We start from the raw sequence: 15,064 nt of genomic DNA on the forward strand, positions 1-15,064 counted from the left end.
TAGGAGTCCATAATTATCCGTAGGGACAAATAAACGCCGTCAGTTTTCTCGTGCTAATGGACGTTTAACTGTCGAGGACACGTTTAATGACTGTTTTATGTTTTCTCGTAGTTAGCAAACACCGCGGCTGGAAGAAGAAAAAAAAAACGGGACGAGCGAAACGCTCGAAAGCCATTTATTGCTGGCTATTATTTATGTTTCAGTGAAGTTTCAATAAAATGTAGTAAATCAGGTTTTTATGCCTGCGACGAAAAGTTTACGGAGCCAAGTCGTGTTTTTGGTTCGTTGGCGAAAGTTGCTCGTCTTTGATAAAAAGTATTTCCAAAACCGTGTCGCAGAAATGGTTTGTAACGGCATTTTGAAAAATTCGGGAATTCTGATTACAAAATTTTCTAATTACGTTCCATTGCTTTCACAATGCACAGAGAATCATTGAGAATCGGACGGACGTTGATCGATTCGTACCTCTTAATTATCTGAAATCAACAGGTGTTACTTTTGAAACCGTGGAACAGTAAAAGATTTTCTAATCTTATCGCAATTTATTTTCCAACCTATCACAACAGACTTGCCATTATTCAAGCCCGTTTCTTACCAGCACGTTGTTCAGCCTTAAAATCAGTCCACCAAGTATTACGAAACCTCTAAATCACCATTTCTTTCTCCTTTCCACTGGCATAAAGAATACTAATTCATATCCGCTGTCACAAACAATGATACCGTTCCAAATCGATGTTCACGTGTTCCGGTTACAGAAAATCGGCATCACTCATCGACTTTCTAAACTCGTGACCAATTGGAATGCTTCGAGTCATCATCTCGAAAGGAAGATCCTCGATTCGATCGAGGAATATGATAGATTCAATCGAATTGAACTAACGCGATTGATACTCGATTAACATAATTGAAGATTAAATTTGCTCGAGCGCGTCGATTGAATGATAGGCAATTTGTCCGGTTTAATTTAGTTAGATTAGGTTAGAGCACGTCCATCGAGGCAATGGAAGCGGAATTCTCGCGAATTCCCGAGGGATCAGTGGAAAATCTCTGGATTGACATCGATTGGAAGTTTATCTCTGGGGGACATCTGCGGTTTCTTTGAATTATCTCACGCAGCCTTGTACGCATCGAAGGAACGAGACGTTAGTGGTTCATAGAGGAATGCGGACTTGGTTGCATCGCTACGTGCAACTGTTGTGCAATCTGCGAATTATCGCAAGCGCGATCACGCGATACGTGAAATTATCCAAAGTTCAACTGGTTGCGTGGTGGACGTTTTCTCTAAATTCGTTCCTCTGAACAATTTCTTGAAATGTCTTACCATTTTCAATGCGTCACTTTTGGTTTCAACGCAAATTTCAAACTTTAGCTCTGTAGAGTGCATCGACATAAATCCTGATGCACTCCACATAGCTGAAATAAAAATCGAATACATTTATCGGAATTTATTCACATTTCACAGCTTTATTACAATTTTCTGATAAATGAAATTCTTTTTACGTAGCTCTTTAATTACTATTTCAGGTCTGCAGAGTGCATCAGCACAAATCCTGATGCATTCTACAGAGCTAAAATAAGAATCAAATAAATCTATTAGAATTTATCCAGATTTCACAGCTTTATCACAATTTTCTGATAAATAAAATTCTTTTTACGTAACTCTTTAAATTTTATTTCAGGTCTGTAAAGCGCATCAGCACAGATCTTGATGAAAATAAAAATTAAACCTTTACAGAAAAGAAATTTGATTTATTGGAAAATTGTGACAAAACCGTGGAATGCTGAAAAATATAATAACGAATTTATTTTAAACAGAATTGCAGTGCAAGAATAAATAAAAATTTACGTTTGGTACACGATATAATATGAAGTAACACGCGTAGACTAATTTTTAGAAATAAAACTGCATATAACGAATTTGTTTTGAGTAGAATTGCAGTGCAAGAATAAATAAATATTGACACGATACAGTAATACATGTAGACTAATTTTTAGAAATAAAACTGCATATAACGAATTTGTTTTGAATAGAACCGCAGTGCAAGAATAAATAAATATTGACAGTTGGTACACGGTACAATATGAAGTAACACGCGTAGACTAATTTTTAGAAATAAAACAAGCTGTCCAATATGTAATAAAATTGTACAATGCATAAATTATTCATAGAACGCATGCATATAAACGCGAAACGAAACTTGTCTACGGTCAAACGCATTTGATCGGAGCACCAAGGTTAATAACTCGAGTGCACCGAGTTCGATCCTGTTATTACGAAACCAAGAGATCGATCGGTTTTTCATAATTATTATGTAAACAAAACGGATGCGAACCATTAGAAAACAGCGGTTATCTTGATCACTCGTTTTTCATACGCGTACGGTTAGTGGTAACCTTGATTCTAGCTACTTTACATCAATATCGTGGATAGATTACTGCTTTCTGCTAGAGTAATCATAGACCAGAAAAGTAAAGTAGCTATTAACCAGAGTTATACTATCTTCAGTTTGCGCCAATACTTTTGTTGCCCTCTTTATTGTCGCTTTCCCGAACTGTTGGTTTTGCGCATAGAATAATGCCTAGTGTACCTTCGAATGGTCAGAAATGGACGGGATTAAGTATAGTCGCGAGCGAATGAGAAACTCTCACGCGACAAACTCGGATTCTGTTGACTGTTGAACACATATATTGCAAAGAGTGAGGTAATATATGTGTGCAATAGAGTCTCGATTATAGTAGAATACTCTAAAAATTAACAATTATGAAAAGGTTCAAATTGACGCAAGGGAGGGGCGCGAAACTTATAAAAAAAACACAATTTTAATTAGTTAGTTGTTACAAAATTAATGCAACAGGGAGGATACAGAAATTAAACAGGAAAACGTGATTTTAATTCAATTAAATATCACAAAAGAAATAACAATTATTATAAATGGTTAATCAAAAAATCTTCCGCATAGTTCTAAAGAATTACTATTTGTTACATATGGATCAAGTTTACCAAAGCACGAAGACGTATCGTTAACATAATTTTCAAATAAACAGAAAAATCGTGACTGAATCAGTACATGAAAGGCCCCATCTCACCCTTTGAAGTTGTCGCGAAAATATCTTTAACTTTCATTAAAGTCTTAAAGATTCATTAGCCAGATCAAACTTCTGCTCCATATTAAAAATACGCTTCATTCAGAGACATTTCCTGAAGCGATAAATTTCTTGTCATAACAATTTCGAAGCTTCTCTGACCGTTATCACTGCCTGAAGTGAATCCACTCGGTTTAGTATCTCAACGAGGACGATCTCCGCGGGGAAATAAAAATGTCGAAAAATTGAAATCACTCGGTGAAAGTGTCCTGCGAGGTCTCTGAAAATCGTTGGTCGGTAGAGTCTTAAAAATCACCTGCGCGAGACGAATTTTCTAAAAGAAACGATAGCATCGGAGTCACGTTGCCCCTTTCTTTGCGAGGAACACGCGGTGGAAACCGCTTCCTGATGTGGCGACTCTAAATGCCTCTCGTATAGAGAGCTGCACGCTCTGATGGCTTCACTGTCCTTCGCTTCGTGGCAACGGATCACGAAGTACTGTTGCTCCCGATGTTTTCGGTACCTTAACCTTCCTCTCTGCCAACCTAACGACACGCCGCGCTAACGCTCGAACTTCGCATCCTCTTACTAACCGCGACGCGAGTGATTCGCTTCGTTAGAACTCGGGTGAGCGCAGCTGGACGCCATCGCAGGTGCACCGTTCCTCGATCTGGAACGCGATCGGTCTTTTACGTATTTTTCCACCGATTGCGAAACGTAATTAGCGGCACTTGTTTTATCGTATCGCTTTATAGCGATGGTGAAAGGGATGGCGATTGGATCGAGGTTTACTCGTGTCGATGGATCTGTTTGTTCTGTCCAATTTGGGGTAACAGTTGCTCTTTCGTTAATAGAATGCGCACATTTATGGAAATTCGTAGTTGCGTCGAAATAAATGAAGTATGCATTTGGTAATAAAAGTAAAGAGTGAAAAATGTGGAAGTTTGATGCATCTGTTATTTATTTAGTAAAATTTCAGATAAGTTCTACAGCTGCAGAGTAACTCAATTGTCGATTTAAACTGTAATACTTGGCCAGTCTTCTCGTTAACGTTTGTTAGCTTGAAGGATTTTTTCGTACCGCATGCTACTTCGCACTTTCCAAATAATTATCAATGGTACTTAACACGACCTTTCGCATCCTCCATTAACACCTCGAGTTTTTACGAATTGAATGGTTGGTTACGAGATAATTAGTGTACAATAAAACTCTCATCAGCTAATAAAAATACTCGAACGAGGTAAAAGCAAATAATATAAAGGTTAAAAGCAACTGTTCCTTTTTTTATAATTAAAGAGTCTGTCGATTCTATTATGCGAGTTGAAAGAGTTTTTACCCTTTTATTTCTTAAAGAAAACTAACGAATTAATATATTAAATCATTTATCAATTATTAATTAATTAATTATGAGAATTATCTTTCATTATATTTCTTAATTTTTGAATACGAAATTTAAAAATCTTGTGATTCGCTATTGCAAACTCCAAAGCAAATAACATAATTTCCTATACCCAAGCGGTTTCCATCAAACTTCCTTCAGTTTCCAATCTCAATTACAATCGTATCAAGTCTCATCAATAAAGCTCCATCAATTAGAATTCGACAATTGAAGATAAATAATTTCGCAATCACCTTCATCGGCATAAAAAATAAACAGAGGCAGAAATAAATTAAACAAAACCAATCCTGACAAATCCTTGAGTCCCCATTATTCTCACCCTCGTGCAGAATGCAACCAGAACCCAGCACGCGGATCCGACAACGATATTCCCACACGAAATTAGCAGGCGCGAGCTTAGCATTGAAGCTTCTCCACATTTCGTGAAGCGAGCAAAGCGTCTGGCAGAAATCCTCGTCTAGCTTTTGAAAAGCGTCGCGGAACAGTTTCGCGGCGCGGCCTCTTGCTCGCGGTTCCACAACAGCCCGCGCGTTTCCGTCCGTGTCACGGTGGCTTCTCCCGGAGGAATTAAACCGCGAATTATGACGCGCGTGCCTGTTCGCGTCGTCTTTACTCGCTGGGAACAGTCTGCGTGAAGTGGCGACGCGTTTCGTCGTGTGCCTTTTCCTCGACGCGAGATTCGCCCCGCTTCTGTCTCGTTCGAAGGGCTGAGCGCAGCCACCCCGTCGCGGCGGTGCAAAGGGTGCTACGACCGCGGTAATTCATCGGGTGCGACCGTGGAACTGAATCGACAGGCTGGCGATTCTGCTCGCACGGAGAGGTGATTCGAGGCCGCGATTCCGCGCGACTGACTCGCGAATTCGTCTCGTGATTCGCGTGAACCATTACCGGATGGCCGATGGTGTGTGACAACCTTGAATTACAGCCGAGTCGATGGACTGTCTGGTGGACAGTGGGATTTTTTGGAAGCGACGAATGTTCTTTTGGTGCTTCACAATGAGTATTGTTAGTGGTTTCCAACTATTTCAGGGTTTATTAAAATTGTGAATTGGAATTTAGATGATTGTGATGGTCGTTGAAAGTACTGTAATTACAGTTTCTACTGTTAGAAATCAGTGTGTGTAAGGGAGGAAGCTGTTTGAGGCAAACGAAGGCGGTGAGTTAAAATTGAGAACTTTATTAAAGTGATAAAAATGGCGAAATTTGTATGTTTGGTAATCGTGTCTTTATTCGAATTCAAATTTTGTGATATCATGACTCTAACATTTGAACAAAGTATAAAATTCAGTGTTTGTCAAAGTTAGTTGCTATTGGATTCGAGGGGATTTTGATTGAACTCTTTTCGAGGACTGCCATCTTCAATCTTCAAGAAGATTAATATTTTCTACGTAATTACAAACTAAATAGTTTCAAAAATACACTGCAATAAATTCGAACGGAAAACATGCTCCTCAATCACGGCCACCGATGTTTCCGCCTAATTAAAATGCATCGATTAATCAGAGGTTAATTCTTACGTCCACTAAATTCGAACAGACTCGACGACGAACGATCGATCGGCCGTCTAATTTAATCACACGTTCGAACGACCAAGAACAGGGGCAACAAATTGTCCGGTTGATAGTCAGTTTGCTTTTTTGCGGAAACGGCTGTTGAGTACTCGTCGACTTAACGGGGCCGGGCTGTTCGCCATTATCGCGATACGCTAGGTTACGCATGATACGATTAATTAATTAAAACGTTAACGCGCTGTCATTACACGACCTGCGCGCTGCCGCGAGGGGGTAGCCAAGGGAGAACACCAGTTCTCTAGCGCGTGTGTAAATCGCGTCTAACAAGTTTGCGATGCAATACGTTTCGCCTCGTAAAAATCTCGCCTGGTTTCTGTAGCCGAGATCCACGTAGCTGGGTCAATAAGGTCGCGCGAGGGATCATTAGTAACGTTTATTTTAATTATGAAGAGAATTTACTTCTCTCTGTTCGTGGATTACTCTCCTGTGGTGGATGTCGTATTTTTAATACTGATTCGAGCTTCTGTCTATTAGGAAATTGATTGGGAATTGTTTACTCGAGGTCAGGCTGATGTTTCGTTATTCCATGGGAGACATTTTTATGATTGATTTCGAGTGACAAAGTAAGGGGTAAGTTAAGTTTGAGTTGTGAGAAAAATCTTCTACAATCGTCTCTTTCTTGCTACAGATTAATTGATATCTGGTAGAAATTATCACGCTCAAAATTATACTTCGTGAAATTGAAAAGAGTGGCTTTTACTTTTAAGTTTATGTAGAGTTACATATAAACTTATGGTCGACTATGGTAATTGTATATGACAATAATTTACAGCTGATTCATAATCTTTGTTTGATAAAATATTACTATAATAAATAAGGTTTGAAACAAAAATAGATAGTAGATGAATTCAATTATTGTATAATTAAAATATGCAGATAGTCTGCAATAAAAAATAGAGTTCCAATGTCCAGTTTCCATATCATATATAAGTTACTAATTATTATTAATATCATATAATTCAAATTTCATAAAGTGTCATATTATGCAACATTTTACAAACTAACATGTATCAACGTACACATGTAGTGTGTTATAAATTTATTTAGACACCTAACGCTTACAGGATGTCATAAAAAATGTCTCTCACGCGAAATGAGATATATTATAGTGACTTCTGCGTTGAAATAAGAAGCATCGAGTGAAATAGGAAGATTAATCACTCGTCTTGACGAGCTGAGGAAGCGATTTGCAGACATGTGACTACTATTACGTAGAAACAGATGACATTCTGCTATGCGACGTGGAAAATGATATAGGAACGCTAACTTTGAACGAAAGTTCGCCTCTAATTGAATCACTGACAATCCTGAATCACTTAAATATTCGTTGCAATAAAATAAAAGATTTATTTCAACATAAAATATCTTATTTAAGAAAAAATATATAAACGTGCGATAATCTTTCAGAAATCTTTTATGTATTAAAAGCACAAACCATATAGTATATGATAGAATATTACTTAGAAATAGAATTTTAATATTTTAATTGATTTGCATTTGAGAAAATATTAGATATTTATTCATTAGAAATCTACGACAGTTATACACTTCATTTATCATCTCATCCACATTCCTTTATAATTATGTCGTATCTCTCTCTCTCTCTCTCTTTCTCTCTCTCTCCCTCAATATTATCAAAAATTACATTTTACAATTTATGCAAAAGATGCGCTATTTGAAAGCCGATGAGATTAACCTGAAATATTATTTTCGATGTACGCGATACTACTTTCTGAGCGTTTTTAATTAGTCAAAATCTTTCCCACGGTTTTACCCGTATTGGGCAGAAAAATGGATGTCACTTAAAGCGCCTGTAGCTAAAAGCACGGTCGAAAGTAACTGTAATCATTTTCGCCACGTTGCCCAAGATAATTATCGCCGCGTCGAGCGACGTTCCGGGGTTGATTAATTAAGAGGCTAATTAATCAAGGATAAAGCGATGACGCTCCGGCGTCATCGCGGTCGAACTGTATATGACGCTGATTGCGCTCGCATGGAAACACGCGCGTGCTTTAATTGTGCGCCGCGATGCACGGATGCAACTCGTTATCTTAATGAGAGTGTAAGTCATCGCACTTGTCACGACGCGTTCGATTTATCACGAATTCTCTCGTTTTATACCGTGTGATTGATTCGAGGAATTACTAGCCGCGGTCCCATTCCGCCATTTATTCTCGCTCTTTTATCTTTCAATTTGTATTAAGACACAATGGCGGTACGCGTATGCCAGCTGATATCGTCGAAATTGGAGGCTTTGATATTGATACAGGCGTCAATACAATGAGAGTAAGTAATGATGCATCGCGAGTCTGCTTGAAAACAATTATCGTCTGTATTAATTTTGATTTTATTCTTCTTTTCCCTTTCGAACAAGAATAAAAGTAGAAACTGCATTCATGTCGTCGTAGATTGGAAATTAAAATTAATTAAAGTTTTTTGTTTTAAATAAAATCAATTTCAAAGCATTAGAAGGAACAGTATCGAAAGACAGATACTTATAATTATTCAGCACTTGAAAATGAAAATTTATTTCTCATTCTTCTTAATATGATTAGCAAATTAATTTCGCGTTACATGCACGCGCGTAACTAATGAATTATGGAGCGAGATTGTATTCGTTACAACCATTCTTTGATACGGTAAAGCGTTACTTAATCCTGACCCATTTCTCAATTCATGAATATTCCTCGTTACAACCTACAAAGGCGTCCCATCGTGTCAAGAAATGCAAAGCTCGTCTCGTTAATGAGCTCTGAACTTCAGTTACCCGAATTCTTCTACTGCCTTTCTTCTTAATTCAAGAAGTCGTATCGTACGTACTGTTCTACGTGATCATTGCAGTAGTTATACCTTAAGAATCACGATGCGATACTACGTAATAGTAATCATTAGAATACCCGTGACAAACAAACATAAACCTGAGTCTAAATTTCAATTAATACGTTTCACGATTGAAATAAAAAATATCCAACACCCACGTGTCTTCAACTTAACATCTTTCTCCCTAATCCTCACGAGAACCTAAATTCTACCTATCAAAAAATGTCCTCTCAAAGAAATACATTTCCCAATAATACATTAAATACTATTCATAATTCAACACCAACGAAGTGTTCATTATTTCTATCACTCGATTCGAAGATTTCCTTCCTCCCAATTTTCCCGTACCCAAACATCGCCGCAGAAGAAATGATTAGCCAGAGTCCACCCGTGGTTTATATTAAATCATATTCATTAATAAACACCAATGCAGTGTTCACTATTTCTATCACTCGATTCGAAGATTCCTTTCTCCCAATTTTCCCATACCCAAACATCGCCGCAGAAGAAATGATTAGCCAGAGTCCACCCGTGGTTTATCAAACCGGCGACTTTCAAATCCACAAGTTCCCATTAACCAATTGATCCTTGACCCAGAACCCCGGCAGGTACGTGGCTGCGATCGTTAGCACGCATTCCATCATTTTCCGTACCGCGCGAGGAGCCGACGTATCCATCACGCGGTTCGAATAACCAAGCGGATGGGCGTCCGCTTGTACGCCATTAAAGAAACCGCGGGGGCAACGGATTAACGAGCCGGTATCGGGCACTCCGTCTGTTGCTCGCCCGTGTTATCGCAAAACACGTGTACCCGATACCTGAGCGGCCTGACAATCGTTCGCCATCGCATAGGAGCGAGCGGGCAGGCCCCGTTAACCGGCCCGACACCTCGAAAAAGTAGTCCCAAAATACGCGGAACCATCGGCCCGACCTGCTCTCGCCGCTGTCACGCGCTCCCGGGCTTCCTCTTGCGCGTACTCGGGGGCGACCATATGTCGACCGCGAATAAGGATGCCGACGGGTGGTTTTTCGTCCCCGTGGGACGGGCCCGGTATCTCTTCTTCTGCCTCTCTGCTGAACGCTCGCGCAGCTGAATACCCCGCGGACGGATTCTTGGAAATCCTTCGTTTCTCCGTACGAGAGATGATTCGTTGCTTGGCTTAGATCGTGTTCTGTAACTTATGGCGGTTCTTGTCAGGTTCAGATAGTTCTGTCCTTAAACTAAAACCTACATTAGGTTGTACAAAATTTTGTTATTTAGAAAGGTTCGTGTATAACACTGTGGTTACTTTCAGGCTCGAGTTTCGGAGTCTGGGGTCGCAGAATGAGCAAGAAGATAGACTCGTTCCGTCGGGCTGGCTCCCGCGAAACGATCTGCTCGATATCCGAAAGATCTGACAGCGAAAGTGCCAGTAATAACAACAACTGCGCCACGACGAACAACAATATCAACTCGAAGCCAGAGAAACCGCTGTCAGACTTGAAGTTGGACAGCAAGCTGGAAAAGAGAATACCGGGAACGTGCCACAGATCACCCTCCCCCTTCAAATCGTTCTTCATCCGCATGGGCTCCACGGGGATGCTGAACTCCGCTCGAGGCAACAGGCGTTCCCAGAACATCGAGGACAGACTGAAAACACCGGAGAAGGAGAACCTATTCCGTAGCTGCAGCACCAGCCAGCTGAACACCAGCCCAACTTACGTGAAGGGCGACGACCCTTCGGAAGGGATCGACCTGCAGATCGCGAGTCGCAAGGACAAGACTGTGTCCTGCGACAATCTGACTGGTCGTCAAAGCGACGACGCGTTCGACGAGCACATCACCGATCCATCCGCCCCTTTGTACCCCCTTGGGAACCTATCCGTGACCAGTTTCAGCCCCTGCGACTTTAACCAGTCGCGAAACGATTCGCCAATGCGCAAGAGCAACAGCTGCGACTTCAAGGAGGCGAAGAAGTCGAGTTTCCCGTACGCGTTCCTGCGATCGAAACTCTCCGTCCTGCCTGAGGAGCGTCACAGCACGTTCGCGTCTAAAGACGAGCGGCTGTTCAAGACCGCCTCCGAGGAGCACTTCCCCGCGTTGAAGATCGAGGACACGTACACTGGGACCACGACGCTTGGTCGACGCCGCGCCAGGAACGGGAACCTGGCCAGAGGGAGTCCCAACAAGTCCCAAGAACCGCCATCCGCCTCGAAAACCACGCGTACCCCTTATACTGAGTTTCGTAAGAGCTCGAGCAGGTGCGAGGACAGGTACAGTTTGAACCCCAGTCACCTGGAGAGGATCGACGATAATTTTCAACAGGAGGACACTGGCTGCTACAGCTCGTACGACAGCAGCCCCATGTCTCTTCGTGGTAACAACAATGTCCAACATCCAGAGGCTGGCCAGGATAGAGTGGACTTTGCTGGGAGGATCAACGAGTCCAGGTACTCTGAGACGTCCTCGTTGAACGTCGACCTAGACATGGTGGCCACGCTGAGGAACCACAGGCGGAATTCAGCGCCAAGTGGCGAGCAGAGGCTCTCGTCTCACTATGTCAGCTCCAATGAGTCTGGGTACGACAGCGACGGGCCCAGAGGAGAGTCAGCAGCTGCGTCAGAAAACGAGGGCCTCAGTTTGAAGTGCACGGACAGTTCAGACACTAGCAGCGTGGTCGACTCGGAATTGGAGAAGCCCATCAGGAGTTCCACGCCCAGCGAGTGCCAGGAGCAAGAGAACGAGTCGAGGATGAGGAAGAATTGCGAGACGGACGCGGTCAGGGCTGGCAGTTCCGAGTTGAACGACGGCATCGACGGACTCAGGTGGCACCAGAGCAACTCTGGCAGGTTGCTGCCTAGCATTCATCAGACGTACGACGACGCAGCGATGAACTCCCAGTTCCCGGTTTGCGGGAACGGGCTGAACGGGTTGCAGGCCTCGCCAAAGTCGCTCGATATTTCGCCGCATCGGATGCGACTGCAACAGGACAAGACCAGGTTCCTCAGCGACATTATTCAGCCACCGAAGAGAGTGAGGAGGTGTCGGCTGGTGCAGCTGCACAAGAGGGACCCTAAGGAGAGTTTGGGTATCAGACTGGCGCAGCAACGGCTGGGGGAGCTGCGGTACATCGTCGTTCAACTGGAGAGCGATGGAATAGCGCACAGGTACGTTTTCGTGTAATGCCAGAGTTCTGAGGAGTTGCACAGCACTGCGTAGAGTTGGAGAAGTTTAAATGAAACGTGATAGGGTGTAGTTTGTTGGAAGTGAGCTTCGTTAAAGAGCACTGGGTTGTAGAGTAGAAGTTTAGATATGGGGTGATGATAGCAAGCTATGAATTAAGTCATTAACTGACGTGGTCCTCGTTTGGGGATTTTGGAACTTTACGTATACTTCACTTGGCTCGTGGCATATCAGTCAATATTGTTTATAGCAAATGATTATCTTGCTTCTTGTTTCTTTTTTTTTCATTTTAATAATTCGATAAACTATTATTAAATATACGCAAAACAATTTTCATATATCTATAATCTTTCATTCTATTCCACGTGGAATTTTCTATAAAGTCTTCTGTAAAATCCAGCAAAATTTCACATCATCTTACTATACAACTACCCAAATCAATTCCTCGAATCAGTACAATTCAGCATAAAAGCAAACGAGTAAGAAATAATGCAATGCCAACAGAGACGGAAGACTAAGGCTTGGCGACGAGATCGTCGAGGTCGAGGGCAAAGATTTGAAGACGCTAGAGAGCCTGGAGGAGGTGCAGGAGTTCCTGAGGTCCTTCACGGGCAACAAGATACGGCTGATGACCGCCTACGAGGAGACAGTGCCGCAGGTGTACGTCAGTCCGCCGACCCTGGCCGGCGAGTACGAGTACCTGGAAAACGCGAACAATCTCTCCAATTTGTCGTTGATCGACGGCGAGATGAAGCAGAGCGTCCAATTGGAGCAGCCGAGCAAACCGAACGCGGACGACGGCGTCCAGTCGACGAAGAGGCCGGACTTTCTGCCGCTCTCCTGTTTGTCCAAGGGACGGAAGGGCGCGGAGAGCAATCTGGAATCGACCACGGAGCCCCAGCACTATTTGACGAGGCACGTTGCCAAATTCGAGAAGGGCTACGGCAAGCCCAGCCTCGGGTTCAGCGTCGTGGGCGGTAGAGACAGCCCCCGCGGTGAAATGGGCATCTTCGTGAGGAGGGTGTTCCCTGGCGGCCAAGCTGACGTCTCCAAGTCTCTCTTCCAAGGTAGGCTGAACTAATTTCAAAAGTTCCTGCTCGCTGATTGAATCAGTGCCACTTTGCTGTTTGTTTTGCCGGTCTGAATCGAATGTAGCCGCGGTTCGTTTCAGTTCGTTAAGTCAGTAAAAGTTTTCTGTACGAATTTTCATTTGTTGGAAGCTATTCGTGGAAAATATTAGTATCATATTTACTTATGGTTATAATGGATATTAATTTGAATAGCTTAAATAATTCTTCTTGGAAAATGATGATGGGATATAGTTCCTTTGGCAATAAATACTTTAATTAATTTGAGAAAGCAGTAATAACGACCATATTTTAATTATATATTAATTCAATACTCTTCTCAATTTTGTTCCAATGGATACAAAATCCCACTACACACACACATATATACACATAGAAACGTACAAAACCGTAAGAACATAACGTGCAACAGGATCTACAGAAATAAGACGAAAATTGACACTCTACATCCTCGAAACACCGTCCACGGCTGAACCTCGGAGAATCCAAAAGAAAGTTACACGACAACGAATCTTCGCACCCCATATATCTTCGCCGGGCAAAAAGCCCGAGTGACTCGTCCAGCGTACGGCCAGTTCTAAAATCGTAAGAAAAAGCGGCCCGATTCGAACGCGTCGATCGATCGTTCGTGCGCGAGAGCTGGCCCTCTCTCGGCCCGATCTCTCCCGGAGGACTCCACGGTGGGTTTCTCTATCCCTTTTACGGGCGCGCGATCTCCCGCGTTACCATTCCTCCGCATGGCGTGACGCAATCGATCGCGGATTCCTCGCGCAAGGATCGGCATAGTTCGCTATTTCAGGATCACGGCGTCGGATCGAGCGTGTCGATGCGTCACGTACGCGAGAGCGCGGCCGTCTTGCTGGCCGGTTCGTGCATTCACGCCGTGGACGCCTCGTACACATCTCGAATCTTTAATCCGAACGAGTGACGTAGCGCGCATTTCTAAACATCCCCATCTCTCACCCCCTTTCACGTTTCCACCGCCGCGTCCGCTCCGCGTCCCCTCGCTCTTTCTTCTCCCGCTCCTTTGTGACCGCCTCGCATGCCACTGGACTTGCCACGACCAACTCGTCAGCTTTGTCAACGCGATCTTTTCTCCCCGCTTTCTTCGGTGCCAATGGCGGCCGCTAAATGGGTACCGCGTTCGCGTTCGTTTTGTGGCTACGCGCGAGCAGAGATCCGATTCTGTCGGTGGTTTTAATGATCTTTCGCGCGGGGATCTCGATGCTGAATAATTCAGTCCCGCGGATAATTTTGATCTCCGCGATTTTGTTTCTCTTCGTCCTTCGCTGGTTTGTATTTAGGATTCGAGGGTCCATTTTGTTTCTATCTCAGATTACCTTTGTGCTTCTATTCTGTTTGGATAGGGATTACATTGTGTTTCATCAAATTGGTCAATTCTGAATTAATTTTCTTTATTTTTTTGCCAAGAATTTGTACGATATTGTAAAAGTACCATATGTATTATTAGATAGTAAATGAAAAGTGTGAAGCGGTGAAGGTAGAACGTATTAGATGTCTTTCTGCGTTTCTTACTGTCATTGTGGTTATTCCTCGCGAGTATCCTGGATATGAATACCAAAAGAAAAGAAAAACGCGTAGATATTCTATTTCCTACTGATACAGACAGAATAAGTATAACAAATATCGATAAACAGTCCACAAAAATTTTTAACTTAGATCTAATAAAAATCCGCTTCGAAAAATCAAAAGTTCTGCCTCTCGATATCAAAGAAAATCACTTTACAAATTAATTAACTTCAAATATTATAAACAACTCGAAAGCATGTTAAAAATCGTAAACGGTGCATATTATTCGCTCGTAAAGGAATATTCTCGATAGACGGAAGAAAATCAGCGTTCGATCGATGAAAAATGGCAGCGAGGACTTCTCAGAGGAGGAATCGAGTCGAATTTCGCGCGTCGTCTCGTCTCCTAC

General features: G+C 42.5%; 1 protein-coding gene across 2 annotated transcripts in view; it reads left to right on the forward strand.

Moving 5' to 3' along the window:
* Positions 1-15,064, forward strand: part of LOC143423255 (uncharacterized) — a 56,183-nt gene that overhangs the window by 39,119 nt on the left and 2,000 nt on the right. For both annotated transcript variants that reach the window (XM_076894447.1, XM_076894448.1), the window contains exons 3-4: positions 10,170-12,021; positions 12,542-13,104. In XM_076894447.1, coding sequence (XP_076750562.1) covers positions 10,170-12,021; positions 12,542-13,104 — 2,415 coding nt within the window. The remainder of the gene's footprint in view (positions 1-10,169; positions 12,022-12,541; positions 13,105-15,064) is intronic.

The sequence above is a fragment of the Xylocopa sonorina genome, chromosome 4 (assembly GCF_050948175.1).
Source record: "Xylocopa sonorina isolate GNS202 chromosome 4, iyXylSono1_principal, whole genome shotgun sequence".
Classification (NCBI taxonomy): Eukaryota; Metazoa; Arthropoda; class Insecta; order Hymenoptera; family Apidae; genus Xylocopa; species Xylocopa sonorina.